At 38.9% G+C, this 26,617-nt stretch overlaps 9 protein-coding genes across 9 annotated transcripts; 4 read left to right on the top strand and 5 right to left on the bottom strand.

Moving 5' to 3' along the window:
* Positions 1–985: 985 nt before the first annotated feature.
* PHYBLDRAFT_168101 (hypothetical protein) lies at positions 986–1,642 on the bottom strand (the record flags this gene model as incomplete). The annotated part of the gene is made up of 3 exons (XM_018435799.1): positions 986–1,195; positions 1,254–1,326; positions 1,518–1,642. The coding sequence occupies 3 exons, from the start codon at positions 1,640–1,642 to the stop codon at positions 986–988; spliced, it is 408 nt and encodes a 135-aa protein (XP_018291706.1).
* A 1,707-nt stretch (positions 1,643–3,349) lies between these two features.
* PHYBLDRAFT_145140 (hypothetical protein) lies at positions 3,350–5,745 on the bottom strand (the record flags this gene model as incomplete). The annotated part of the gene is made up of 9 exons (XM_018431377.1): positions 3,350–3,549; positions 3,818–3,926; positions 4,244–4,519; positions 4,588–4,643; positions 4,723–4,818; positions 4,886–5,076; positions 5,245–5,432; positions 5,498–5,544; positions 5,610–5,745. The coding sequence occupies 9 exons, from the start codon at positions 5,743–5,745 to the stop codon at positions 3,350–3,352; spliced, it is 1,299 nt and encodes a 432-aa protein (XP_018291705.1).
* A 294-nt stretch (positions 5,746–6,039) lies between these two features.
* PHYBLDRAFT_145139 (hypothetical protein) lies at positions 6,040–6,468 on the top strand (the record flags this gene model as incomplete). Its single annotated transcript, XM_018431376.1, has 1 exon — positions 6,040–6,468. One exon carries the CDS (start codon positions 6,040–6,042, stop codon positions 6,466–6,468), a length of 429 nt encoding a protein of 142 aa, XP_018291704.1.
* A 760-nt stretch (positions 6,469–7,228) lies between these two features.
* Positions 7,229–9,121, bottom strand: PHYBLDRAFT_168098 (hypothetical protein; the record flags this gene model as incomplete). Its single annotated transcript, XM_018435798.1, has 1 exon — positions 7,229–9,121. The coding sequence occupies one exon, from the start codon at positions 9,119–9,121 to the stop codon at positions 7,229–7,231; it is 1,893 nt and encodes a 630-aa protein (XP_018291703.1).
* Positions 9,122–14,449: 5,328 nt separating this feature from the next.
* Positions 14,450–16,342, top strand: PHYBLDRAFT_168097 (hypothetical protein; the record flags this gene model as incomplete). Its single annotated transcript, XM_018435797.1, has 1 exon — positions 14,450–16,342. The coding sequence occupies one exon, from the start codon at positions 14,450–14,452 to the stop codon at positions 16,340–16,342; it is 1,893 nt and encodes a 630-aa protein (XP_018291702.1).
* Positions 16,343–17,102: 760 nt separating this feature from the next.
* PHYBLDRAFT_168096 (hypothetical protein) lies at positions 17,103–17,531 on the bottom strand (the record flags this gene model as incomplete). Its single annotated transcript, XM_018435796.1, has 1 exon — positions 17,103–17,531. One exon carries the CDS (start codon positions 17,529–17,531, stop codon positions 17,103–17,105), a length of 429 nt encoding a protein of 142 aa, XP_018291701.1.
* A 294-nt stretch (positions 17,532–17,825) lies between these two features.
* Positions 17,826–20,208, top strand: PHYBLDRAFT_145134 (hypothetical protein; the record flags this gene model as incomplete). Its single annotated transcript, XM_018431375.1, has 10 exons — positions 17,826–17,961; positions 18,027–18,073; positions 18,139–18,326; positions 18,495–18,685; positions 18,753–18,848; positions 18,928–18,983; positions 19,052–19,327; positions 19,413–19,495; positions 19,640–19,740; positions 20,009–20,208. 10 exons carry the CDS (start codon positions 17,826–17,828, stop codon positions 20,206–20,208), a joined length of 1,374 nt encoding a protein of 457 aa, XP_018291700.1.
* Positions 20,209–21,957: 1,749 nt separating this feature from the next.
* On the top strand, positions 21,958–22,614 carry PHYBLDRAFT_168094 (hypothetical protein; the record flags this gene model as incomplete). Its single annotated transcript, XM_018435795.1, has 3 exons — positions 21,958–22,082; positions 22,274–22,346; positions 22,405–22,614. The coding sequence occupies 3 exons, from the start codon at positions 21,958–21,960 to the stop codon at positions 22,612–22,614; spliced, it is 408 nt and encodes a 135-aa protein (XP_018291699.1).
* Positions 22,615–24,266: 1,652 nt separating this feature from the next.
* PHYBLDRAFT_168093 (hypothetical protein) lies at positions 24,267–24,938 on the bottom strand (the record flags this gene model as incomplete). Its single annotated transcript, XM_018435794.1, has 2 exons — positions 24,267–24,665; positions 24,786–24,938. 2 exons carry the CDS (start codon positions 24,936–24,938, stop codon positions 24,267–24,269), a joined length of 552 nt encoding a protein of 183 aa, XP_018291698.1.
* Between the last annotated feature and the right edge of the window lie 1,679 nt (positions 24,939–26,617).

Here is a 26,617-nt window from a genome sequence, read left to right as displayed (position 1 = left end):
ATTGAATCAATATGATATATATGTTTCCTTCTTTTTTAATAGTCTCGTGCACTGTGCTGGCTTATTTATTTATTTTATTTGTATAAAGTCATATAAGGCCACTCAATAACGGCCAACAACTTATTGGTTTTTTGGGAAAACACTTTAGGTGGAAGACATTTAGTTTCTATTTCTAAAGTAAAATTGAATCAAAAGAATTAAAGGAATAATTTTATATTCGTTTGGACCTCTTGACGTAATTCCCTATACTTAAATGTCCATTTGTTCTGCCAAATTAATGGGGCAATTTTGTTCAACAAAATTACTTTCAGGATTTGTGAGCTACCTTTACTATCGAGGATTTAATAAACATCGTCTCATGGTGTAAATATCGAAATTGCCATTTTTACATTTCTTGATATCTCCACGAATATTGGTCTGTTGCTAGTCAAATAAACACTAGAGATCATGGATCAATTTGCTCAACAATTTTACTTGGTAGCAAAAAAAAACAAAAATATCCGATTTTTTTAGGTGAATACCCTGAGAGAACGTTTGGATCAAATATGCTTATATGGTGTAAATATTCAAAATCTTATTAGTAAATTGTTTTTTTTAGAGTGAAAAAATGAGATATTTTGTCTGGTATTTATGCAATCAATGTCAAACAACATCTGAATGATGGATCATAATGTACTCCACCAGGTTGCTTATATATAAAAAGTAGCTTGACTTAACCGATATAGAGTTATAGCTGAATTTCAAGATTTGATTTGCCATTTTGATCAAAATGCCCTTTTTTTTATTACACTTTTCATTTCACCGGTAAATTCAATAATATTCAATGTGCATTTATATCATATAAACCAATTTAACTAACCTTTGAGCGATCCGAACACTATTATAACCTTCAATGAACACACAATACAATCTCGAAGCTCATAAAAAATAGACCTGTTTATTCGGACCATCGCATACACAAACCCTTTTTATTTTTAAAATGCTTTTAAATAATTATATTCTGAAGATCTGTGAATGTTATTACAGAAATATTAGATCCATTCAGTGTGTATATGTGTTCTCTTGGATCTTTGTGCTTTGAAGGTCTGCGAATAATTTCCATACGGTAACCTAAACCAAAGTGCTTTCCTGCAAAATATAATAAACCCCGACGTTCAAACAGCTTGGAGAGATCGAGGCTCAAGAAAGAAAATGGCTATCAAGCGTGTAAAATAGATATGTTGACAGCGTGATTTTCTTCTAAAAGCCTTTACTAAATCATATAAAATAAAAGCAACCCTTTTTAAAAGACCTTTCAAAAGACCTTTCTCTTGTGTTTTTCTGTATCTTGTATTGTTCAATATTAAAAAGTATACACACTTTTTAGTACCATATATAAGAATTAAGATATTATTCTTGTAATAGTCAAAACTCTTTTATATTTCTAAGAAATCAATCAGATATCGACTGTACATATATATACCAAGTACTTTCAAGACTTTAACAATTTTTAAACGCGTGTGCATTCTGGTTTTTACCCTAAAAACTCTTGCTTTCTATCATGAGTGGCTGTTAAAAGGATGCGCAAATCAACATTGGACGTCAGGCTGAATGAGAAAACTAGGGAATTGATCTTTAATGCGCAATGTTCTGACAAACTCATTTCTGCAAAGACATGATGAGAGTTATATATAAGCTAATGAGCTATTCGCATGAGCAGAATTGTAGTTTCTGATGGTAAATAAGGTTTCGCATCGTTGTCGCTCGTCTTTTTCTGTTTTTTGCGTCCTTTTTTGTTTACTTTTTGCTTTTTTTTTCATCGTCTTTAGCTCTAGTAGTCACCTGCATATGAAAATAGTCACACCTCTTTCCCCTTAATTTTTTTTGAAGGGGCACACGTCAGCGATGAAAGGATGCAAGAGATGCGTAAAGTAGATGGAAGACTCCATTTACTTTGGTCCTCTTCACCGAAAAGGAACTCGTGAAACTCAACTCCGTTAAAGTAGTTCAAGTGACGATTGACGTTCTTTCAAAAAAAAAGTGTGTGTGTTAGGTACCACCGCACTCGTCTGTAATATTTCTTTTTGGAATTGGTTTGAGTTTAATAAAGAAGTGCAGTATGATTGTACTGAAGTTCTGACGATATTTTGTAGAGTTAGAAAGCTCAAGAGAAGCGAGAGGTTTGTAACGAGTCTTAAAAGAGAAAAATAAAGGTGTAGCGGTTTATATCAGAGAAGAACTCTAAGACTTTGTGCATCGAGGATAAAAAAGTATGGGAATTGTATAATACAAATACACATATTTGGCCCAGCATCTGATTTCACAGTAGATGTGTTAATATGGAGCAAAATATTTAACAAATATTCTCAATTTGGGTCCATGGCTATTTAGATAGTGTATTCTACATCAAAGACATATGAGGGAAATTTTATTACTCAAAGATTTTTATAAAATAAATATAAAGTAAATGTAATATAGTATAAGATGGTCAAGTTCATGCTACTTCAGTCCAGTCCAGTCGATTCCAGTCAAGTCCAGTTGATTTTTTTTGTCCAGTTGATTTTTTGAGCCTTTTTTTTTGTCCAGTCAATTTCACGGAATAGTAATAATGGAATAGTTTTGGTATTGAAAAGAATAAAAGGATGATTTGAACTTTTTTTTTTCTTGCTTTTTTTTTGCTTTTTTTTTGTCCGAACACAGCACACAGTAAAGGGGATAATTCGGACTTTTTGATTTTGAATTTTTTTTTTTGATTTTTTTTGTCCAGTCAATTTCACAGAATAGTAATAAGAGAATAGGTTTTGATATTGAAAAGAATAAGAGGAGGGGTTTTTGGTATTGCTCTTTTTGCTCTTTTTGTTTTTTTTGAGCATTTTTTTTGAGCATTTATTTTGTTTTTGTTCAAAGACTTCATTTGCTTTGCATGTATATAAGGGGATTTCATACCTTGTCCTAATCCAGAGTCTTGTTCCAGTTCGCAGCCTTGCTTCAGTCCAGGTCCAGGTTCCAATGCAGAGTTCTTCCGGTTTGTTCATCTTTTTTTTTTTGTTTTTTTAGAGGAGGACTTAGTATATGCCTGTTTTTTTACAGGACTTAATATAGGCCTCGGGTTCGGATTTCTTTTGATCCTTTTTTGTTTGAGTGGAGGACTTGATATGTACCTGATCATTTCTGATAGGTTTTGGTCTACGCCTCGGTTTTTGGATTTGATCCTTTTTGTTTGAGATAAGGACTTAGTATATGCCTTAGTTTCGGATTTCTTTTGATCCTTTTGGAGTGGAGGACTTAGTATATGCCTCGAGTTCGGATTTCTTTTAATCCTTTTGGAGAGAAGGACTTAGTATATGCCTGCCTTTTTTTTGCACAGGACTTAGTATAGGCCTCGGGTTCGGATTTCTTTTGATCCTTTTGGAGAGGAGGACTTAGTATATGCCTGTTTTTTTTTACAGGACTTAGTATAGGCCTCGGTTTTGGTTTTTGATTTTTCTTTTGGAACTTGCTTTTGGAACTTTGCATTGGACCCTTTCTTGGAAATCGACTTGGTTTTGAGACTTGGAGGTACGACCCAGACTTTGGACTTGGATAGAAATGCGCCTCTACTTTTGTATGTATATATGTATGTGTATATGTATGTATATGAGTGTGTATATGTATGTGTGTATGTATATGACTATGACTATTTGTATGTCTGTGTGTGTGTGTGTATAAGAAAGAAAAATAAAGAATAGAAATTGTGTGTGCTTGTGTGTGTGTATGTGTGTATGTATTTTTCTACTTCTCTAATTGTGTACTTCTCTACTTGTTTGTATATATCTGTGTGCTAGGACTAGTACTATACCAACACTTGGATAGTTTTGGACATTTGGACTTTGACTTGGACAAGACTCGGAATTGGACTTGGACATAAAAGCAAACCGTGGCTTGACCATTTCAGGGATTCTGCTAGTCTATGAGTTTCCACTTGAGATAGAGATAATTGTGAATATATTTTTTTTTGCTTCTTTTTTGCTTCTTTTTTGCATCTTTTTTTTTGAATTTTTTTTTTGTATCTTTTTTTTGTATTTTTTTGTATCTTTTTGTATTCTTCTTGCTTGACTTGGTTCTTGCTGCTGTCATTCTTGCACAAGATTCAGGCTTCTGAATTTGCCGCATTATTGGAGCTGATAAGGCCGAATATGGCTTAAAAAGATAAAGAAGAAAATTAGTGAGAAAACGAGAAATATATTTAAATATAGGGCAGGTTTGAATGACTGAAATAACATACCTTAATTGAGAGAATTTGTTTCGTAAGGAAAGGAACTTGGCTTGGAATAGGTAACATCATCTGAAGAGACGGGCCCGGGACTGCAAAATGTTCTTCGATGACCGGGCGGAATGGACCTTGACCACCAGCAGGGGGTATACAAGACCACCAACAGTAAACAACCAAACTTCCAGCAGAAACAATGTGCCAACTTGCAGCGATGGGGTCAACCACAAAAGGGTTTGGCCACCAAATGGCAGAGGAGCTACCAGATCTTGGCTTACCACGCCAAGAACCCTAAATATATACAGGCATACAATGCAATGTACAATATTTCGAGGGGAGAAAAGGTACGACTAGCGTACCGAGCAGCTTTGCCTTTTGGTAAAGTCTAACGCTCCCAAACTCTCTCTGGTATCCTCTAAAGGGTTGTAGTATTGTGAGCCCTGTCACAGGGCGACCTTGAGAAGAAGAAGAGCAAAATATCATATAATTAGTACCGAGACATGTTGTGTATAAATAGTACTTATCTTCTGGATGGACGGACCAATGGTTGATATTGTCTCTGACGAAAAAGTCCAGAGACAGAAGCAACCCTTGAAAAATTGCCTTATCGCTTGCTTTGTGGTTCACATTGTTTCTGCCTTGAGCTCTGTTGTTTACTACTGGCGGCCTCTACTTGTTCCTTGCTGGTGTTCTCGGCCCATAATATAAATCCGGTCATCTCAAATACCTTTTTTGCAGTCCTGAGCCAATAGTCTCGAATGATGATGAGGAATTTATTCTTGTTGTAACCGTATCCTAGTCGAGACTCTTCGTGTGCTTTTTGACCAACCCAGCGAGATGGCGAGACTCTGGGTCAGCTTACTTGATCTTAGGTTTGTTGTGCTTGAAGGTTTATATTCTTGAATACTTGGATACTTGAATGCTTGATATCATTTTTTCATGTTCATGTTCATGTTTATGTTCAAATTTGCTTTGATATTGGACCCAATTTTCCGTAAAAGTATATATATATATACATGGCTTGTATGCAGTTGTCTCGACTTGGTTTGGATAGGTTCATCGAAAGTAACCTTGCTTCTCCTTCACAGCTGAAAGTTTGCGTAAATGCCCTTCGACTCGGGTCTTGTTTTCTTGAGTATACGCATTTCCAGTTGCTAACTGTAACCTGCTTTTTTGTGACAATTTCTAGCTCACCCTGCTTGGTCTGGTTCATTTACCAGACCATATTAATCAGAGTCCTCCTCAAATGAGGGTGGCTAGGACTCTAACCACAGGTTTTGCGTGATGCTTGAAATCATCGGCGAATTCCACGCTATCTCTTCAATGACTTTTTTTTTGTATAGTCAGTTTATGTTGATTCAACTGATAAAGTCACTGATACCCAATTGATCAGTCATTGAAGCATATCCTTTTGTGCAGATGAACTTTGGTTTTGCCATCTCAAAATAGCTGCGGATGTCTGGACATGCATGTGTACGCATCGTTTGAGTCCGGACACAAGGACTGGTAGCAATCATAATGACTGATATACCGTCATGTCTGTGAGGGAAAACCTCGCCAATCTTGTGTAGAAACTAGGTGTTTTTGGCTCGTTTTCCCGAAACCTCTTGGGATTGTCTACCCCCCAGCAATAGATTTTCCACAATCTATGGTGTAGCAAACTCAAAGTCCAAAAAGACTTGTCCGAGCCTACCAGTGAATCTTCGAAAACTCACCAAAAAAAGGGGGGGAGACTGAAGATAGCCTTCCAAGGACTTCAAGAAAGAGTCCGGCAAGGAAGCAAAACCCATTCGGCCAGACATGACTACATAATGAACACCGTGCCCCACAGTATTCATTCTCCCTGGCTTAAGCACAAAACTCAAGCTACAAAGGCCTTGAACCCAGGTACAGAACAGGCCAGAGACCCAGCCAACCGCGATTTCCAGAATGAGATCAGAACGATACCAGAACGATACCAGAAATCTAGTCAACCAGACCAGACCAGCCAACAGGACCACCGTGGCCCAAAAACAACCCAGAATCAAGGACTCCGGAAGCCCTACTCGTACAGAAACCACCACTCACAGATCTCGGCCTCAGACCTGAGAGGAAGTCAACAAGAACCCTACGAACAAAAGGTTCAAGCCAACCCTACAGTAGTGCAAGCACCACCCTCGAATGTATACAAACAGCAAATACCAGAGGCAAACAGGATTGAAAACCAGTCTAGTACCACCACAGGTTACACTCATATGTAGACCTCCACAATCTACCTTCTCTTTATACTGTCTATGCCAAGCCAAGACTCAGAACCAAGCTAACAGGCGGAGCATGGTGTCGATCCCAGAGGGAAACGATAATCCAGTCCTTTGAATCTGAAAGCAGTAGGAACCGAACGTAAAAGAGGCTACCCTTACAGCTTAACCAAAAGACCCAACGTGAATCACCACGCAGATAGTTCCAAGGAAAAGTACTGTGAAAGGTCTGGGAATTCCAGTGTCACCATAAAACTTACCAGAAGCTTCAGGATCGACCTTTGGTTCCGACCGCATCGGCTTGGCTCCAGGGCCAACCGACCGACAAGATGTCCGCTTGGTGAAGCGTACAAATTGCATCTTAATGTGCAGACTTTTGAGCCGGTTCATGACTTGAATTACGCTGTGGCGTACTTTGCTTGTTCCTCTTTGCCTACCCAACCCTTCCCTGAGTCAGCGGCACCAACGCAGAAAAGCTTACGAGTCAAAGGGGGTGACTACAGCCATTGTCATTCTTGAGTTATCTGTCTGGGGATTTCCTGGAAGCCATATTCTTGTTTCCACCACCTTTTTACTGCTGGATGCAGCACCAGGCTTTAGGAACCAAGCCAAAGCAAATTTTTGTTTCTTAACCAACATTCGTTCACAATTAGGTCCAAAGTCAACCGATGGAACCCAAAAGCTAAGCACAATTAGGCTTTCTCTTCTTGCTACTGGATGTAGCACGAGGAGTAGGCTTCACTGGCACCGAATCTTTGGCATCTTAGAAACCCTTTGCCTGGAATTCGGCGGCCGACAAACCGTTGTTTGTTGGCGCATCGAATGACTTCGCCGATTTCTTGCCCTTGACAAGAGAACGTTTAGGTCTCCCGACGCTAGTGGAAGACTCGACCTTGGGGTCCTTTGGCTGCTCCATATAAGCGCCGGAAGCCAGCGCTTTCAATGTCACAGCCATTGGAGCCTTGGTCTCGGCTTTGGAATTATCTGGCTGCTTCTCACGAGAGCCAGAGGTCAACTCGGTCTTTGTTGCAACCTTGGATTCCTTGGCCTTGCCCTTGGAATCCTTTGCCTGTTCCTTGGCAGCGCGGGAAGCCAGCGCTCTTAGAATTCCAGGCATAGAGACCTTGGGCGCAGCCTTGGTCTCCTCTGGTTGCTGCTCGCGAGAGCCAGAGGCCAACTCGGTCTTTGCCGCAACCTTGGGTTCCTTGGCCTTCTTTCCACTTTGACTGACAGGCTTGGCTGTCTTTGAATGGTCCTTTGGTCCTAAGACCGCAGGAGTGCACTCTCCAACCTTCTTTGCCCCGTCGGCGAGCAGACCAGACACAGACGCAGGAAGTGACTCTCCGCCCTTTTTCTGTTCACCTGACTTTTTGGTACCGCGACTCTGAGGCTTCAGCGCAGTAACAGCGATAGGCGCATCCAATCGCATCACGTCGTGCTCCACCTTGTCGTCTACAACCTGTTGCGGGACACAGGCTGGGATCTTGTTCGTATCGCAATCCTTCTTTACAGACTGGGAGACGTACTGCAAATCTTCATCCATCGGATTGCAGGTGTGGGCCACGAGCTTTTCGCCACAAACAGCATCGGGCACCGCCACCTCGACAACATCATCATCAATCTCCATGGAGTTTTCAACTTCCACGACTTCACTCCAAGCCAGGTCGTCGTCAATCTCCATTGGTGTGGGAAGTCCTGTGGAGAGACATTCACCAAAGAAACCATTCACTGACTGCCAAGAAGATAAAGCGAACGCCTCATTGAGACCCTCCACTGTACCAGACTTTGGCTTTGGATCCTTTAAGCCAGCATTATCCAAACCCGATGGGGTCTGAACGGACTCTTGTTCTAAGACAAGAGTCTCTTCAGCTGACTCGGGAACCAAGCCGCACTCTGGTTCAGCGACTTCAGTCAATGAGTCGCGATGGGCTTTGTTTTCGGAGTCGTTGAGCTCCTCTTCCAACAACGCGTCAAGAAATCTTGCAGAGAGTCTTGGATGTGCAAAACCCTCTGAGAAAAATCTGTCACAGATGAATCTGAGTCGTACGCTGATCTCAGCTTCATCGCATACATCTACAAGCTCACTCGACACACCCTCGTCGAGGTCTGCATGGGTTTCCCCACAGGTACCAGCTACGTCATTAACTGGGGACACCATTGTAGCGATGCCACATCCCAACTTGTGCAAAGGAAGGAGGTGAGGGACATATTCCCGAAGCCCTGCTCCAACAAACACGCTCGACTTTCCTACAGAAACAACGTCTTCCGCCTCCGAAGAGGAATCATCGACAGACATATGCCCTGGGATACCTCCGTGGCGCTCACTCAACAAGCTACCTGAGGGTTCTCCCGTTGTTCGTGAACCAGCCGACCACAAAGAGCCTAACCAGTTTGACAAAATGCCAAGGAATGTCTGAGGCATCACATTTTTGTGAGCTTCGACTTGATTCTCGCCGTCTAATCTCGCGTCAACAAATGGGGTTGCACCCACTCCCGCCATGGAGGGGCGTCTTCGTCTTGCAGGTTTGGCCATGCAAAAAGCAGAGGGCAAAGGAGAAGCTTCCCATAGCATCACAGGGATGAATATGAGAGCTGGGGCAAGTAGGTATGCGAGCGCGAAGGCTGCGCAGAGAGCGTTATAAACTTTGGAATTCATTGAGAGTAATGATGGATAAACAAAGTGCGAAGGAAAGAAAAACAGGGGAGGTGGGAATAACTGAGGTATATATATGTTTTTTTCTTGATGGTAGTCGCGCTGACATCACACTCTAAGCTACCAATATATCTGTCTATACGCCTTTATCAATTTGACACACATAGGTATTGGTAGATAAGAATTGTCTCCCCCCAAACAACTACCAAGCAACCTGTATATTTTCACATTATCGTTAATACAGGTACCGCACGCCCTCTGAGGATTACCACCCACACAAAAAGAACAACCAACCGGTTCATGTATATTTAACGCTTCTACACTGTGGTAAGCTCTTGTACATTTGTATCAACACCAAGTCCAAGTACCAAGAGGTCTGTACTTTACTGTTGTAAAAGGGCTTCATTATATGTTTAATACGCTCGTCTTGAATATGTTATTTTATTCTATTTTATTCTATTCTATTTTACTTTATTTTATTTATATTGTGTTGATTAAACCCCCGAAAAAATAAAATGAAAATTTTCTTCTGCTGGAACAAGAAGTGCACAGACCAGCTTAGAGTAACCTGAAAATTGCCGTTATTGAAGCTTGTACTCTGTCTTTAGAGTTGTTACTACAACTGATCAAAGTCAAGTCTTTCTTTACTTCTTTACTTCTTTACTTTGCTTCATTCTCTTTTGATTTACTTTACAAGAAAGTTGGTTTTTGTTATCTAATGACTGTTTCTTATTGGCTGTCCCTTCCGTTGTATAACAGTTACACGATTACAGGTTAATATAAATTATAACCAATAGAAAGAGAAAACATGTACCAAAGTAGTAAAAAATCATATTGACTATCGGATGCTTTCCCTCTTCTTTGTTATCTTCAATCCACATATAAATATTAGCAGCTCATGAGATTATTTTCTTGTTAACAAAATGCCAGACCACTTATAAACCCCAACCGTAGTACTACAGTTTAATATTAGGCCCAGGCAATTTTTTTGTTGTTGGACGGACTGCTGTGTAAAGCGTATCAGCCAATCGTAACATAGTGATGTTATAGGAGATAGAGGAGCTAGCCTGCAATAAATTCTACTGACTCTTTATTGCTAGCATGTATAAAATTTTCGATGACATGCGGTGACGCTTTCGTAGTTGAGTAAGCTGACCCTTGCTACTTTGTAGTAAATTTTCGTAGACAAGTTTGCACCACCCATTATTCACCGATGTGATTTGTGGGTGGGGAGAATACAACGGGTGTGATATATCTTACCACCATTTTCACACTTTATTTGTATCAAGTCGGGTTTACATCCTGAAGAAGACCGAGCCATGCAATGCAGGTACAATGAACCCGGTGCTATTATTCTTCTAAAAAATAAAATGTCTTTTGTGTGTGTGTTTAAAAGAGAGAAATGGGAGGGTAATATGTATTGAACACACAAGTAGTATTCCCATTGTATTCATGAATCAATTATTCTTATTGTTATCCTTTTAGCTTTTTCGTCTGCTTCCTGCTAATTAGTCCTATTTCTTTGATATAATGAGAGTAATATCAATATTTCCATCAATATGACTATATTGAGAGCTGCTTGTATCACACATCATATCATTAGATATATTGATCGTGCAGATATTAGTCTATTGGATCAAACTCGTATCACTTGGGTCTGTATAAAATAAATGGATCAAAAAGAACTTGTGTGTGGCAGCTAGAGACAAATAATATCTAATATTCCCAGAGATATTACAAAGCTGTCCTGCGCATAGATGATCAAGTCAGTACCTCAATATATATATATATATATATACAGTCTGAGAAAAAAACGTTTCACATTCTAGCATGCTATTTGGACCTCTGCTTTATAACCTATATTTTATATTTCTCGACATCTTAAAAAAGTAATTAACAAATCTACCATAATGCCAAACGCACAAAAGAATAACCCTCATGGGCCCTATAACGTCCCTTAAGATTTGACGAGATCAAAAATCCTTGGTCTTCAACTTGATGGAAATAATGCTGCCAGAATTTCAGTCAAGCTGGATGTACCCAAATCAACAGTTCGAAATTTTTTAAAGAGATATAAAGAAAGAAAAACTACTGATAACAGAAAAACTTCTGGAAGACCACAGCTTCTCACACCTAGAGATAAAAGACGTATTGTCTCGAATATCAAAAAAGACAGGTGGTCAAATTTGGATGATCTTGCTGATGATGCTAGTGTTGACACGGGAAAGAATGTCAGCAAGGTTACCATGCTTAAAGCTTTACACAACATGGACTTTTTTTTGCCGTAAACCTGCGTCAAAGCCTTTTCTTACCAAGGCACACATTGCCAAACGTCGAGCTTGGTACAAAACCGTGCAAGACTGGAATAAACGGTGGGAAACTGTTATCGGGAGTGACGAGTTGTTATTTGTACTATATAAGAAGAGTTCAAACAGAAAGCTCTGGCACCAAGCTGGTGAGAGATTTGGTACGGATCACTTTGTTCCGAAGGTGCAAGAAAACGGTGGATCGGTTATGGTCTGGGAGTGTATCTGGTCAGGACGACTTCGTCCACTTGTTTTTGTAGATGAAAACATGGATGGTCCAAGATATGTAGAAGTTCTTTGAGATCATTTTCTTTCATTTTTGCATGCTCTTCCTGTACATAGCAGCGGTGGCTACACCTTCCAGGAAGATAATGCCAGAGCTCATGAATCAAAAGTTGCAGGAAAGTTCAAAAAAAACATGGTATTGATGTTTTGGAATGGCCACTCAACAGCCCTGGTCTTAGCCCCATCGAGAATATACGGGGAATCATTGATAACAGAATTAGAGCAAGACGCCCTAGACCAAATTCTCTGAATGAGCTGAAGGCTGCTTTGTTGGAAGAGTGGAACAAAATATCAGCAAAAACTTGTAGAACATGCTGCTTGAATATGCCAAATCAATTGGTCTTACTTAAGAAAAGAAATTTAAACAAATTAGCTATTAAAGCTGTATCTTTTTTTTTTACATTATTAATATATATATGTCTTTCACTTTTTATTCTTCCAAGTATTATATTTCAATAGGTACTGTGCATCTTTATAAATGAATTTGAAGCTGTGATATCTTCTTTACCATTCATGGTGGATGTTAAAATGGGCGAAACATTTCTTTTCGATACTGTAAAAAAGGTTCAAGAAAGCAATAATTTATGTCTTATATGTATTTAAATATTGGCAAAAAAATAAATCCATGAAAGTTTAATGTAATATGTGTGTGGGTGTCAATGTAGCTATATGGCGATAGTTGAGATAGATCTTTGCTGTTCTCTATAAGTATCAGCTATCTGGATTGACTATTTATACTTTATTCTTTGCACATAGACCCAGTTAATGAAATGCATTTAATGTAATACTGTTGGAGTATAACGTTTTGGACTGTACTATTTTATCGTCCCAAGTTTATATTATAAAAGCGTTAACGCGTTTAACTCGAATGACCAAGAGACTCTTCCGTGGATCTCTTTTTCAGAAGAAGAAGAAAAAGCTATTATATGGTCTCTGCAATCAATGTATATATATATATATATATATTGAGGTACTGACTTGATCATCTATGCGCAGGACAGCTTTGTAATATCTCTGGGAATATTAGATATTATTTGTCTCTAGCTGCCACACACAAGTTCTTTTTGATCCATTTATTTTATACAGACCCAAGTGATACGAGTTTGATCCAATAGACTAATATCTGCACGATCAATATATCTAATGATATGATGTGTGATACAAGCAGCTCTCAATATAGTCATATTGATGGAAATATTGATATTACTCTCATTATATCAAAGAAATAGGACTAATTAGCAGGAAGCAGACGAAAAAGCTAAAAGGATAACAATAAGAATAATTGATTCATGAATACAATGGGAATACTACTTGTGTGTTCAATACATATTACCCTCCCATTTCTCTCTTTTAAACACACACACAAAAGACATTTTATTTTTTAGAAGAATAATAGCACCGGGTTCATTGTACCTGCATTGCATGGCTCGGTCTTCTTCAGGATGTAAACCCGACTTGATACAAATAAAGTGTGAAAATGGTGGTAAGATATATCACACCCGTTGTATTCTCCCCACCCACAAATCACATCGGTGAATAATGGGTGGTGCAAACTTGTCTACGAAAATTTACTACAAAGTAGCAAGGGTCAGCTTACTCAACTACGAAAGCGTCACCGCATGTCATCGAAAATTTTATACATGCTAGCAATAAAGAGTCAGTAGAATTTATTGCAGGCTAGCTCCTCTATCTCCTATAACATCACTATGTTACGATTGGCTGATACGCTTTACACAGCAGTCCGTCCAACAACAAAAAAATTGCCTGGGCCTAATATTAAACTGTAGTACTACGGTTGGGGTTTATAAGTGGTCTGGCATTTTGTTAACAAGAAAATAATCTCATGAGCTGCTAATATTTATATGTGGATTGAAGATAACAAAGAAGAGGGAAAGCATCCGATAGTCAATATGATTTTTTACTACTTTGGTACATGTTTTCTCTTTCTATTGGTTATAATTTATATTAACCTGTAATCGTGTAACTGTTATACAACGGAAGGGACAGCCAATAAGAAACAGTCATTAGATAACAAAAACCAACTTTCTTGTAAAGTAAATCAAAAGAGAATGAAGCAAAGTAAAGAAGTAAAGAAGTAAAGAAAGACTTGACTTTGATCAGTTGTAGTAACAACTCTAAAGACAGAGTACAAGCTTCAATAACGGCAATTTTCAGGTTACTCTAAGCTGGTCTGTGCACTTCTTGTTCCAGCAGAAGAAAATTTTCATTTTATTTTTTCGGGGGTTTAATCAACACAATATAAATAAAATAAAGTAAAATAGAATAGAATAAAATAGAATAAAATAACATATTCAAGACGAGCGTATTAAACATATAATGAAGCCCTTTTACAACAGTAAAGTACAGACCTCTTGGTACTTGGACTTGGTGTTGATACAAATGTACAAGAGCTTACCACAGTGTAGAAGCGTTAAATATACATGAACCGGTTGGTTGTTCTTTTTGTGTGGGTGGTAATCCTCAGAGGGCGTGCGGTACCTGTATTAACGATAATGTGAAAATATACAGGTTGCTTGGTAGTTGTTTGGGGGGAGACAATTCTTATCTACCAATACCTATGTGTGTCAAATTGATAAAGGCGTATAGACAGATATATTGGTAGCTTAGAGTGTGATGTCAGCGCGACTACCATCAAGAAAAAAACATATATATACCTCAGTTATTCCCACCTCCCCTGTTTTTCTTTCCTTCGCACTTTGTTTATCCATCATTACTCTCAATGAATTCCAAAGTTTATAACGCTCTCTGCGCAGCCTTCGCGCTCGCATACCTACTTGCCCCAGCTCTCATATTCATCCCTGTGATGCTATGGGAAGCTTCTCCTTTGCCCTCTGCTTTTTGCATGGCCAAACCTGCAAGACGAAGACGCCCCTCCATGGCGGGAGTGGGTGCAACCCCATTTGTTGACGCGAGATTAGACGGCGAGAATCAAGTCGAAGCTCACAAAAATGTGATGCCTCAGACATTCCTTGGCATTTTGTCAAACTGGTTAGGCTCTTTGTGGTCGGCTGGTTCACGAACAACGGGAGAACCCTCAGGTAGCTTGTTGAGTGAGCGCCACGGAGGTATCCCAGGGCATATGTCTGTCGATGATTCCTCTTCGGAGGCGGAAGACGTTGTTTCTGTAGGAAAGTCGAGCGTGTTTGTTGGAGCAGGGCTTCGGGAATATGTCCCTCACCTCCTTCCTTTGCACAAGTTGGGATGTGGCATCGCTACAATGGTGTCCCCAGTTAATGACGTAGCTGGTACCTGTGGGGAAACCCATGCAGACCTCGACGAGGGTGTGTCGAGTGAGCTTGTAGATGTATGCGATGAAGCTGAGATCAGCGTACGACTCAGATTCATCTGTGACAGATTTTTCTCAGAGGGTTTTGCACATCCAAGACTCTCTGCAAGATTTCTTGACGCGTTGTTGGAAGAGGAGCTCAACGACTCCGAAAACAAAGCCCATCGCGACTCATTGACTGAAGTCGCTGAACCAGAGTGCGGCTTGGTTCCCGAGTCAGCTGAAGAGACTCTTGTCTTAGAACAAGAGTCCGTTCAGACCCCATCGGGTTTGGATAATGCTGGCTTAAAGGATCCAAAGCCAAAGTCTGGTACAGTGGAGGGTCTCAATGAGGCGTTCGCTTTATCTTCTTGGCAGTCAGTGAATGGTTTCTTTGGTGAATGTCTCTCCACAGGACTTCCCACACCAATGGAGATTGACGACGACCTGGCTTGGAGTGAAGTCGTGGAAGTTGAAAACTCCATGGAGATTGATGATGATGTTGTCGAGGTGGCGGTGCCCGATGCTGTTTGTGGCGAAAAGCTCGTGGCCCACACCTGCAATCCGATGGATGAAGATTTGCAGTACGTCTCCCAGTCTGTAAAGAAGGATTGCGATACGAACAAGATCCCAGCCTGTGTCCCGCAACAGGTTGTAGACGACAAGGTGGAGCACGACGTGATGCGATTGGATGCGCCTATCGCTGTTACTGCGCTGAAGCCTCAGAGTCGCGGTACCAAAAAGTCAGGTGAACAGAAAAAGGGCGGAGAGTCACTTCCTGCGTCTGTGTCTGGTCTGCTCGCCGACGGGGCAAAGAAGGTTGGAGAGTGCACTCCTGCGGTCTTAGGACCAAAGGACCATTCAAAGACAGCCAAGCCTGTCAGTCAAAGTGGAAAGAAGGCCAAGGAACCCAAGGTTGCGGCAAAGACCGAGTTGGCCTCTGGCTCTCGCGAGCAGCAACCAGAGGAGACCAAGGCTGCGCCCAAGGTCTCTATGCCTGGAATTCTAAGAGCGCTGGCTTCCCGCGCTGCCAAGGAACAGGCAAAGGATTCCAAGGGCAAGGCCAAGGAATCCAAGGTTGCAACAAAGACCGAGTTGACCTCTGGCTCTCGTGAGAAGCAGCCAGATAATTCCAAAGCCGAGACCAAGGCTCCAATGGCTGTGACATTGAAAGCGCTGGCTTCCGGCGCTTATATGGAGCAGCCAAAGGACCCCAAGGTCGAGTCTTCCACTAGCGTCGGGAGACCTAAACGTTCTCTTGTCAAGGGCAAGAAATCGGCGAAGTCATTCGATGCGCCAACAAACAACGGTTTGTCGGCCGCCGAATTCCAGGCAAAGGGTTTCTAAGATGCCAAAGATTCGGTGCCAGTGAAGCCTACTCCTCGTGCTACATCCAGTAGCAAGAAGAGAAAGCCTAATTGTGCTTAGCTTTTGGGTTCCATCGGTTGACTTTGGACCTAATTGTGAACGAATGTTGGTTAAGAAACAAAAATTTGCTTTGGCTTGGTTCCTAAAGCCTGGTGCTGCATCCAGCAGTAAAAAGGTGGTGGAAACAAGAATATGGCTTCCAGGAAATCCCCAGACAGATAACTCAAGAATGACAATGGCTGTAGTCACCCCCTTTGACTCGTAAGCTTTTCTGCGTTGGTGCCGCTGACTCAGGGAAGGGTTGGGTAGGCAAAGAGGAACAAGCAAAGTACGCCACAGCGTAATTCAAGTCATGAACCGGCTCAAAAGTCTGCACATTAAGATGCAATTTGTACGCTTCACCAAGCGGACATCTTGTCGGTCGGTTGGCCCTGGAGCCAAGCCGATGCGGTCGGAACCAAAGGTCGATCCTGAAGCTTCTGGTAAGTTTTATGGTGACACTGGAATTCCCAGACCTTTCACAGTACTTTTCCTTGGAACTATCTGCGTGGTGATTCACGTTGGGTCTTTTGGTTAAGCTGTAAGGGTAGCCTCTTTTACGTTCGGTTCCTACTGCTTTCAGATTCAAAGGACTGGATTATCGTTTCCCTCTGGGATCGACACCATGCTCCGCCTGTTAGCTTGGTTCTGAGTCTTGGCTTGGCATAGACAGTATAAAGAGAAGGTAGATTGTGGAGGTCTACATATGAGTGTAACCTGTGGTGGTACTAGACTGGTTTTCAATCCTGTTTGCCTCTGGTATTTGCTGTTTGTATACATTCGAGGGTGGTGCTTGCACTACTGTAGGGTTGGCTTGAACCTTTTGTTCGTAGGGTTCTTGTTGACTTCCTCTCAGGTCTGAGGCCGAGATCTGTGAGTGGTGGTTTCTGTACGAGTAGGGCTTCCGGAGTCCTTGATTCTGGGTTGTTTTTGGGCCACGGTGGTCCTGTTGGCTGGTCTGGTCTGGTTGACTAGATTTCTGGTATCGTTCTGGTATCGTTCTGATCTCATTCTGGAAATCGCGGTTGGCTGGGTCTCTGGCCTGTTCTGTACCTGGGTTCAAGGCCTTTGTAGCTTGAGTTTTGTGCTTAAGCCAGGGAGAATGAATACTGTGGGGCACGGTGTTCATTATGTAGTCATGTCTGGCCGAATGGGTTTTGCTTCCTTGCCGGACTCTTTCTTGAAGTCCTTGGAAGGCTATCTTCAGTCTCCCCCCCTTTTTTTGGTGAGTTTTCGAAGATTCACTGGTAGGCTCGGACAAGTCTTTTTGGACTTTGAGTTTGCTACACCATAGATTGTGGAAAATCTATTGCTGGGGGGTAGACAATCCCAAGAGGTTTCGGGAAAACGAGCCAAAAACACCTAGTTTCTACACAAGATTGGCGAGGTTTTCCCTCACAGACATGACGGTATATCAGTCATTATGATTGCTACCAGTCCTTGTGTCCGGACTCAAACGATGCGTACACATGCATGTCCAGACATCCGCAGCTATTTTGAGATGGCAAAACCAAAGTTCATCTGCACAAAAGGATATGCTTCAATGACTGATCAATTGGGTATCAGTGACTTTATCAGTTGAATCAACATAAACTGACTATACAAAAAAAAAGTCATTGAAGAGATAGCGTGGAATTCGCCGATGATTTCAAGCATCACGCAAAACCTGTGGTTAGAGTCCTAGCCACCCTCATTTGAGGAGGACTCTGATTAATATGGTCTGGTAAATGAACCAGACCAAGCAGGGTGAGCTAGAAATTGTCACAAAAAAGCAGGTTACAGTTAGCAACTGGAAATGCGTATACTCAAGAAAACAAGACCCGAGTCGAAGGGCATTTACGCAAACTTTCAGCTGTGAAGGAGAAGCAAGGTTACTTTCGATGAACCTATCCAAACCAAGTCGAGACAACTGCATACAAGCCATGTATATATATATATACTTTTACGGAAAATTGGGTCCAATATCAAAGCAAATTTGAACATAAACATGAACATGAACATGAAAAAATGATATCAAGCATTCAAGTATCCAAGTATTCAAGAATATAAACCTTCAAGCACAACAAACCTAAGATCAAGTAAGCTGACCCAGAGTCTCGCCATCTCGCTGGGTTGGTCAAAAAGCACACGAAGAGTCTCGACTAGGATACGGTTACAACAAGAATAAATTCCTCATCATCATTCGAGACTATTGGCTCAGGACTGCAAAAAAGGTATTTGAGATGACCGGATTTATATTATGGGCCGAGAACACCAGCAAGGAACAAGTAGAGGCCGCCAGTAGTAAACAACAGAGCTCAAGGCAGAAACAATGTGAACCACAAAGCAAGCGATAAGGCAATTTTTCAAGGGTTGCTTCTGTCTCTGGACTTTTTCGTCAGAGACAATATCAACCATTGGTCCGTCCATCCAGAAGATAAGTACTATTTATACACAACATGTCTCGGTACTAATTATATGATATTTTGCTCTTCTTCTTCTCAAGGTCGCCCTGTGACAGGGCTCACAATACTACAACCCTTTAGAGGATACCAGAGAGAGTTTGGGAGCGTTAGACTTTACCAAAAGGCAAAGCTGCTCGGTACGCTAGTCGTACCTTTTCTCCCCTCGAAATATTGTACATTGCATTGTATGCCTGTATATATTTAGGGTTCTTGGCGTGGTAAGCCAAGATCTGGTAGCTCCTCTGCCATTTGGTGGCCAAACCCTTTTGTGGTTGACCCCATCGCTGCAAGTTGGCACATTGTTTCTGCTGGAAGTTTGGTTGTTTACTGTTGGTGGTCTTGTATACCCCCTGCTGGTGGTCAAGGTCCATTCCGCCCGGTCATCGAAGAACATTTTGCAGTCCCGGGCCCGTCTCTTCAGATGATGTTACCTATTCCAAGCCAAGTTCCTTTCCTTACGAAACAAATTCTCTCAATTAAGGTATGTTATTTCAGTCATTCAAACCTGCCCTATATTTAAATATATTTCTCGTTTTCTCACTAATTTTCTTCTTTATCTTTTTAAGCCATATTCGGCCTTATCAGCTCCAATAATGCGGCAAATTCAGAAGCCTGAATCTTGTGCAAGAATGACAGCAGCAAGAACCAAGTCAAGCAAGAAGAATACAAAAAGATACAAAAAAAATACAAAAAAAAGATACAAAAAAAAAATTCAAAAAAAAAGCAAAAAAGAAGCAAAAAAAAATATATTCACAATTATCTCTATCTCAAGTGGAAACTCATAGACTAGCAGAATCCCTGAAATGGTCAAGCCACGGTTTGCTTTTATGTCCAAGTCCAATTCCGAGTCTTGTCCAAGTCAAAGTCCAAATGTCCAAAACTATCCAAGTGTTGGTATAGTACTAGTCCTAGCACACAGATATATACAAACAAGTAGAGAAGTACACAATTAGAGAAGTAGAAAAATACATACACACATACACACACACAAGCACACACAATTTCTATTCTTTATTTTTCTTTCTTATACACACACACACACAGACATACAAATAGTCATAGTCATATACATACACACATACATATACACACTCATATACATACATATACACATACATATATACATACAAAAGTAGAGGCGCATTTCTATCCAAGTCCAAAGTCTGGGTCGTACCTCCAAGTCTCAAAACCAAGTCGATTTCCAAGAAAGGGTCCAATGCAAAGTTCCAAAAGCAAGTTCCAAAAGAAAAATCAAAAACCAAAACCGAGGCCTATACTAAGTCCTGTAAAAAAAAACAGGCATATACTAAGTCCTCCTCTCCAAAAGGATCAAAAGAAATCCGAACCCGAGGCCTATACTAAGTCCTGTGCAAAAAAAAGGCAGGCATATACTAAGTCCTTCTCTCCAAAAGGATTAAAAGAAATCCGAACTCGAGGCATATACTAAGTCCTCCACTCCAAAAGGATCAAAAGAAATCCGAAACTAAGGCATATACTAAGTCCTTATCTCAAACAAAAAGGATCAAATCCAAAAACCGAGGCGTAGACCAAAACCTATCAGAAATGATCAGGTACATATCAAGTCCTCCACTCAAACAAAAAAGGATCAAAAGAAATCCGAACCCGAGGCCTATAATAAGTCCTGTAAAAAAACAGGCATATACTAAGTCCTCCTCTAAAAAAAAACAAAAAATAACAAAAAAAAAAAAACAAAAAAAGAACAAAAAAAAACAAAAAAAAAGATGAACAAACCGGAAGAACTCTGCATTGGAACCTGGACCTGGACTGAAGCAAGGCTGCGAACTGAAACAAGACTCTGGATTAGGACAAGGTATGAAATCCCCTTATATACATGCAAAGCAAATGAAGTCTTTGAACAAAAACAAAAGAAATGCTCAAAAAAAAAGCTCAAAAAAAACAAAAAGAGCAAAAAGAGCAATACCAAAAACCCCTCCTCTTATTCTTTTCAATATCAAAACCTATTCTCATTACTATTCTGTGAAATTGACTGGACAAAAAAAATCAAAAAAAAAAATTCAAAATCAAAAAGTCCGAATTATCCCCTTTACTGTGTGCTGTGTTCGGACAAAAAAAAAGCAAAAAAAAAGCAAGAAAAAAAAAGTTCAAATCATCCTTTTATTCTTTTCAATACCAAAACTATTCCATTATTACTATTCCGTGAAATTGACTGGACAAAAAAAAAGGCTCAAAAAATCAACTGGACAAAAAAAATCAACTGGACTTGACTGGAATCGACTGGACTGGACTGAAGTAGCATGAACTTGACCATCTTATACTATATTACATTTACTTTATATTTATTTTATAAAAATCTTTGAATAATAAAATTTCCCTCATATGTCTTTGATGTAGAATACACTATCTAAATAGCCATGGACCCAAATTGAGAATATTTGTTAAATATTTTGCTCCATATTAACACATCTACTGTGAAATCAGATGCTGGGCCAAATATGTGTATTTGTATTATACAATTCCCATACTTTTTTATCCTCGATGCACAAAGTCTTAGAGTTCTTCTCTGATATAAACCGCTACACCTTTATTTTTCTCTTTTAAGACTCGTTACAAACCTCTCGCTTCTCTTGAGCTTTCTAACTCTACAAAATATCGTCAGAACTTCAGTACAATCATACTGCACTTCTTTATTAAACTCAAACCAATTCCAAAAAGAAATATTACAGACGAGTGCGGTGGTACCTAACACACACACTTTTTTTTTGAAAGAACGTCAATCGTCACTTGAACTACTTTAACGGAGTTGAGTTTCACGAGTTCCTTTTCGGTGAAGAGGACCAAAGTAAATGGAGTCTTCCATCTACTTTACGCATCTCTTGCATCCTTTCATCGCTGACGTGTGCCCCTTCAAAAAAAATTAAGGGGAAAGAGGTGTGACTATTTTCATATGCAGGTGACTACTAGAGCTAAAGACGATGAAAAAAAAAGCAAAAAGTAAACAAAAAAGGACGCAAAAAACAGAAAAAGACGAGCGACAACGATGCGAAACCTTATTTACCATCAGAAACTACAATTCTGCTCATGCGAATAGCTCATTAGCTTATATATAACTCTCATCATGTCTTTGCAGAAATGAGTTTGTCAGAACATTGCGCATTAAAGATCAATTCCCTAGTTTTCTCATTCAGCCTGACGTCCAATGTTGATTTGCGCATCCTTTTAACAGCCACTCATGATAGAAAGCAAGAGTTTTTAGGGTAAAAACCAGAATGCACACGCGTTTAAAAATTGTTAAAGTCTTGAAAGTACTTGGTATATATATGTACAGTCGATATCTGATTGATTTCTTAGAAATATAAAAGAGTTTTGACTATTACAAGAATAATATCTTAATTCTTATATATGGTACTAAAAAGTGTGTATACTTTTTAATATTGAACAATACAAGATACAGAAAAACACAAGAGAAAGGTCTTTTGAAAGGTCTTTTAAAAAGGGTTGCTTTTATTTTATATGATTTAGTAAAGGCTTTTAGAAGAAAATCACGCTGTCAACATATCTATTTTACACGCTTGATAGCCATTTTCTTTCTTGAGCCTCGATCTCTCCAAGCTGTTTGAACGTCGGGGTTTATTATATTTTGCAGGAAAGCACTTTGGTTTAGGTTACCGTATGGAAATTATTCGCAGACCTTCAAAGCACAAAGATCCAAGAGAACACATATACACACTGAATGGATCTAATATTTCTGTAATAACATTCACAGATCTTCAGAATATAATTATTTAAAAGCATTTTAAAAATAAAAAGGGTTTGTGTATGCGATGGTCCGAATAAACAGGTCTATTTTTTATGAGCTTCGAGATTGTATTGTGTGTTCATTGAAGGTTATAATAGTGTTCGGATCGCTCAAAGGTTAGTTAAATTGGTTTATATGATATAAATGCACATTGAATATTATTGAATTTACCGGTGAAATGAAAAGTGTAATAAAAAAAAGGGCATTTTGATCAAAATGGCAAATCAAATCTTGAAATTCAGCTATAACTCTATATCGGTTAAGTCAAGCTACTTTTTATATATAAGCAACCTGGTGGAGTACATTATGATCCATCATTCAGATGTTGTTTGACATTGATTGCATAAATACCAGACAAAATATCTCATTTTTTCACTCTAAAAAAAACAATTTACTAATAAGATTTTGAATATTTACACCATATAAGCATATTTGATCCAAACGTTCTCTCAGGGTATTCACCTAAAAAAATCGGATATTTTTGTTTTTTTTTGCTACCAAGTAAAATTGTTGAGCAAATTGATCCATGATCTCTAGTGTTTATTTGACTAGCAACAGACCAATATTCGTGGAGATATCAAGAAATGTAAAAATGGCAATTTCGATATTTACACCATGAGACGATGTTTATTAAATCCTCGATAGTAAAGGTAGCTCACAAATCCTGAAAGTAATTTTGTTGAACAAAATTGCCCCATTAATTTGGCAGAACAAATGGACATTTAAGTATAGGGAATTACGTCAAGAGGTCCAAACGAATATAAAATTATTCCTTTAATTCTTTTGATTCAATTTTACTTTAGAAATAGAAACTAAATGTCTTCCACCTAAAGTGTTTTCCCAAAAAACCAATAAGTTGTTGGCCGTTATTGAGTGGCCTTATATGACTTTATACAAATAAAATAAATAAATAAGCCAGCACAGTGCACGAGACTATTAAAAAAGAAGGAAACATATATATCATATTGATTCAATTAATTATGTACAAGAACATAAAACCAAGGGCTTGAGTATGGCTTGGTCTCTTGTGGTTTCTGTTCTTTTTCTCTAAAAAAAAAGGTATAATTTTATTCAATTTTACAAGCAAAGGATGATCTTTTGATTGATAGAGAAAGAGACTGCTAATGAAGAGAGTGTCTACAAGCTTCTTATAAATTCGTATTATATATATATTCAAATCATACTCTCGTGTTATCTTTACAGAATTAATACCAAAACCAAGGAGTCAAAGGAGAGGGGGTTAAATGGACATACACATACATTTCATATTGTAAAAAATAAGGGTAATTTATATAAAGTAGCTTTGGATTTGTAAAGCTTACATAAATTCAATGCTCAGCTATACAGACTGATGCAAACAATTGAGAACAATAGACATGTTTTAAGAGGTATTCAATAAGATAAATGTATTTATTGGTAGTTGAAACAAAAAGAACCACTGCAAAAGTGTTTGTGGCTCTTTTTTTTATTGTATTTTATTTTAAGAGTTTTTCTCTAGAGAGCTTTATATGTTGCGATAGTCTTTTTTTATAAGGATGTATGTACAAGGAAAATGGAATGCTTTTGTTTGATGAACTTGACTATTATACAATTTTTTGTGTTTTACAGGGTGTATATACAGGGTGTTGAAATCAAGATCGATTTAAGATGAGCGATAGGCAGCTGGACTAATGCGGACTGTGACTGAAGGATGATCAAAGATAAGTGAATCCAGGGCCATAGATTTTTCAGATACTGGGCAAGATTTTGAAAAGTGCTCGTCATCAGAAAGGTCAGAAAGATAGGAGTCATTAGAGATCGTCGATGAAGATGAGATCAAAGAAGGTGCGGCTGTAGTTTGGACTTTTTTGCAGCTAAAAGCTTTCTTGACTGAAGCGAGCCCTTTGATACATTGTCCCATTGATGATGTAAATGTGGAGACACGGCTAGCTGTGTTGGTAGTTGAGGATTGGCGGCGCTGGCACTTTGAGATGATACGCTTTTGGATAGAGAGGATCTGCATTGTAGAGTGTGGGTTATGAGGTGTAAAGGTAAAGAAAGGCTTGGTAGGTAAGATGTGGTTGAGAGAATATGTAATAAAAAGGAAAGAAGTGCAAAAATGTCAAACCTTTATATACTATTTCAAAAGGCCCGTGCTCTTTGGGTATCAGTGGAGATTTACATGCTTCTTCTTCACTTTATTGCCATTTTTAGGACAAAGACAAGGGGCCATCGTATCTGATGTTTGGCATCTATCGGAAAATACAGCCAAAAATCCTGATCCACAAAACCACAGCCAAAAATAATAATCAATGATCCATGATCTGTAATCCATAATTTCCCCCTATCGAGAATCGAAAATCAAAGACACACTTGTCTCCTGTATTAATTGATTCACGTCACCTTAATTATTCTCTATGAAGATCTTGATTTATAGGTTCCGAGTCTTTGGTATCTGCCAAGCTTACTACTTTATATGTAAATTAAATATTAATATAAAAATATCTATTACCAGGCCGGCATGCACAATACAACCGTTTTTCTCTCTCTAACTTTGAGTTGTCGTATCAAAGCTGTTACAATTACATAAAAAGAGTTCTTTATTTAATTTGAAGCTTTTTTTCTGTCTATTTGGACATATTCAATAGCGCACATTATATAAAAGAAGCAAAGTAAAATAGAGTCGTTCTTGTAGGGCATGTAATTAAGAACTAGAGCATAAACAGAATAATATAAATATAAATATAAATATTTTCAATCGAGACTGTATACCAATACCACTTGTACTGCAAATGCTTTAGACTATCATCTGATAAGAATTAATATTCCTAAACTCTCTCAAAGAATATTACTAATGATACAGTAATATATCATTCGGTCTTCCATATATCATTAGTAGTCTGCTTTCTATTCACAAGCCTTACAATTATATATTTTCACTCGGTAGCCAAATATTACCCAGGAATAAGAGCTTTTAGAAACAAACAAACCAAAACAAAATACGGTAATTTCCATTTATTCATTTATATTATATTGTCTCGATTTTATGAAATCATTGTTATACTCCATTATAACAAATATTAACTTTAGGTTGCAAGCATAGGCATATATTGTCATAAGTCAAAAGTAGTCTCTTTTTTTCTTTTTATAAGGAATAAGAGACGATGTTTCCCTCTCACTGTCACTCTTTGAGAGCCAGCTATTTAACAAATAATTGTTGAACACTTTGTGTGTGTCTAATTCACTGATTTATTGCCCTTGTATAAGTATCACACAGACCAGCTTGGAATAAAAGTACATAATTGCTATCGGGTTTTTTGACAATTTTTTTTTTTTGAAAGAACGTCAATCGTCACTTGAACTACTTTAACGGAGTTGAGTTTCACGAGTTTCTTTTCGGTGAAGAGGACCAAAGTAAATGGAGTCTTCCATCTACTTTACGCATCTCTTGCATCCTTTCATCGCTGACGTGTGCCCCTTCAAAAAAAATTAAGGGGAAAGATGTGTGACTCTTTTCATATGCATGTGACTACTAGAGCTAAAGACGATGAAAAAAAAAGCAAAAAGTAAACAAAAAAGGACGCAAAAAACAGAAAAAGACGAGCGACAACGATGCGAAACCTTATTTACCATCAGAAACTACAATTCTGCTCATGCGAATAGCTCATTAGCTTATATATAACTCTCATCATGTCTTTGCAGAAATGAGTTTGTCAGAACATTGCGCATTAAAGATCAATTCCCTAGTTTTCTCATTCAGCCTGACGTCCGATGTTGATTCGCGCATCCTTTTAACAGCCACTCATGATAGAAAGCAAGAGTTTTTAGGGTAAAAAACAAAAGGCACACGCGTTTAGAAATTGTTAAAGTCTTGAAAGTACTTGGTATATATATGTACAGTCGATATCTGATTGATTTCTTAGAAATATAAAAGAGTTTTGACTATTACAAGAATAATATCTTAATTCTTATATATGGTACTAAAAAGTGTGTATACTTTTTAATATTGAACAA

This window comes from Phycomyces blakesleeanus (genome assembly GCF_001638985.1).
Source record: "Phycomyces blakesleeanus NRRL 1555(-) unplaced genomic scaffold PHYBLscaffold_10, whole genome shotgun sequence".
Lineage (NCBI taxonomy): Eukaryota > Fungi > Mucoromycota > Mucoromycetes > Mucorales > Phycomycetaceae > Phycomyces > Phycomyces blakesleeanus.
This window is presented reverse-complemented; position numbering and strand designations above follow the sequence as displayed.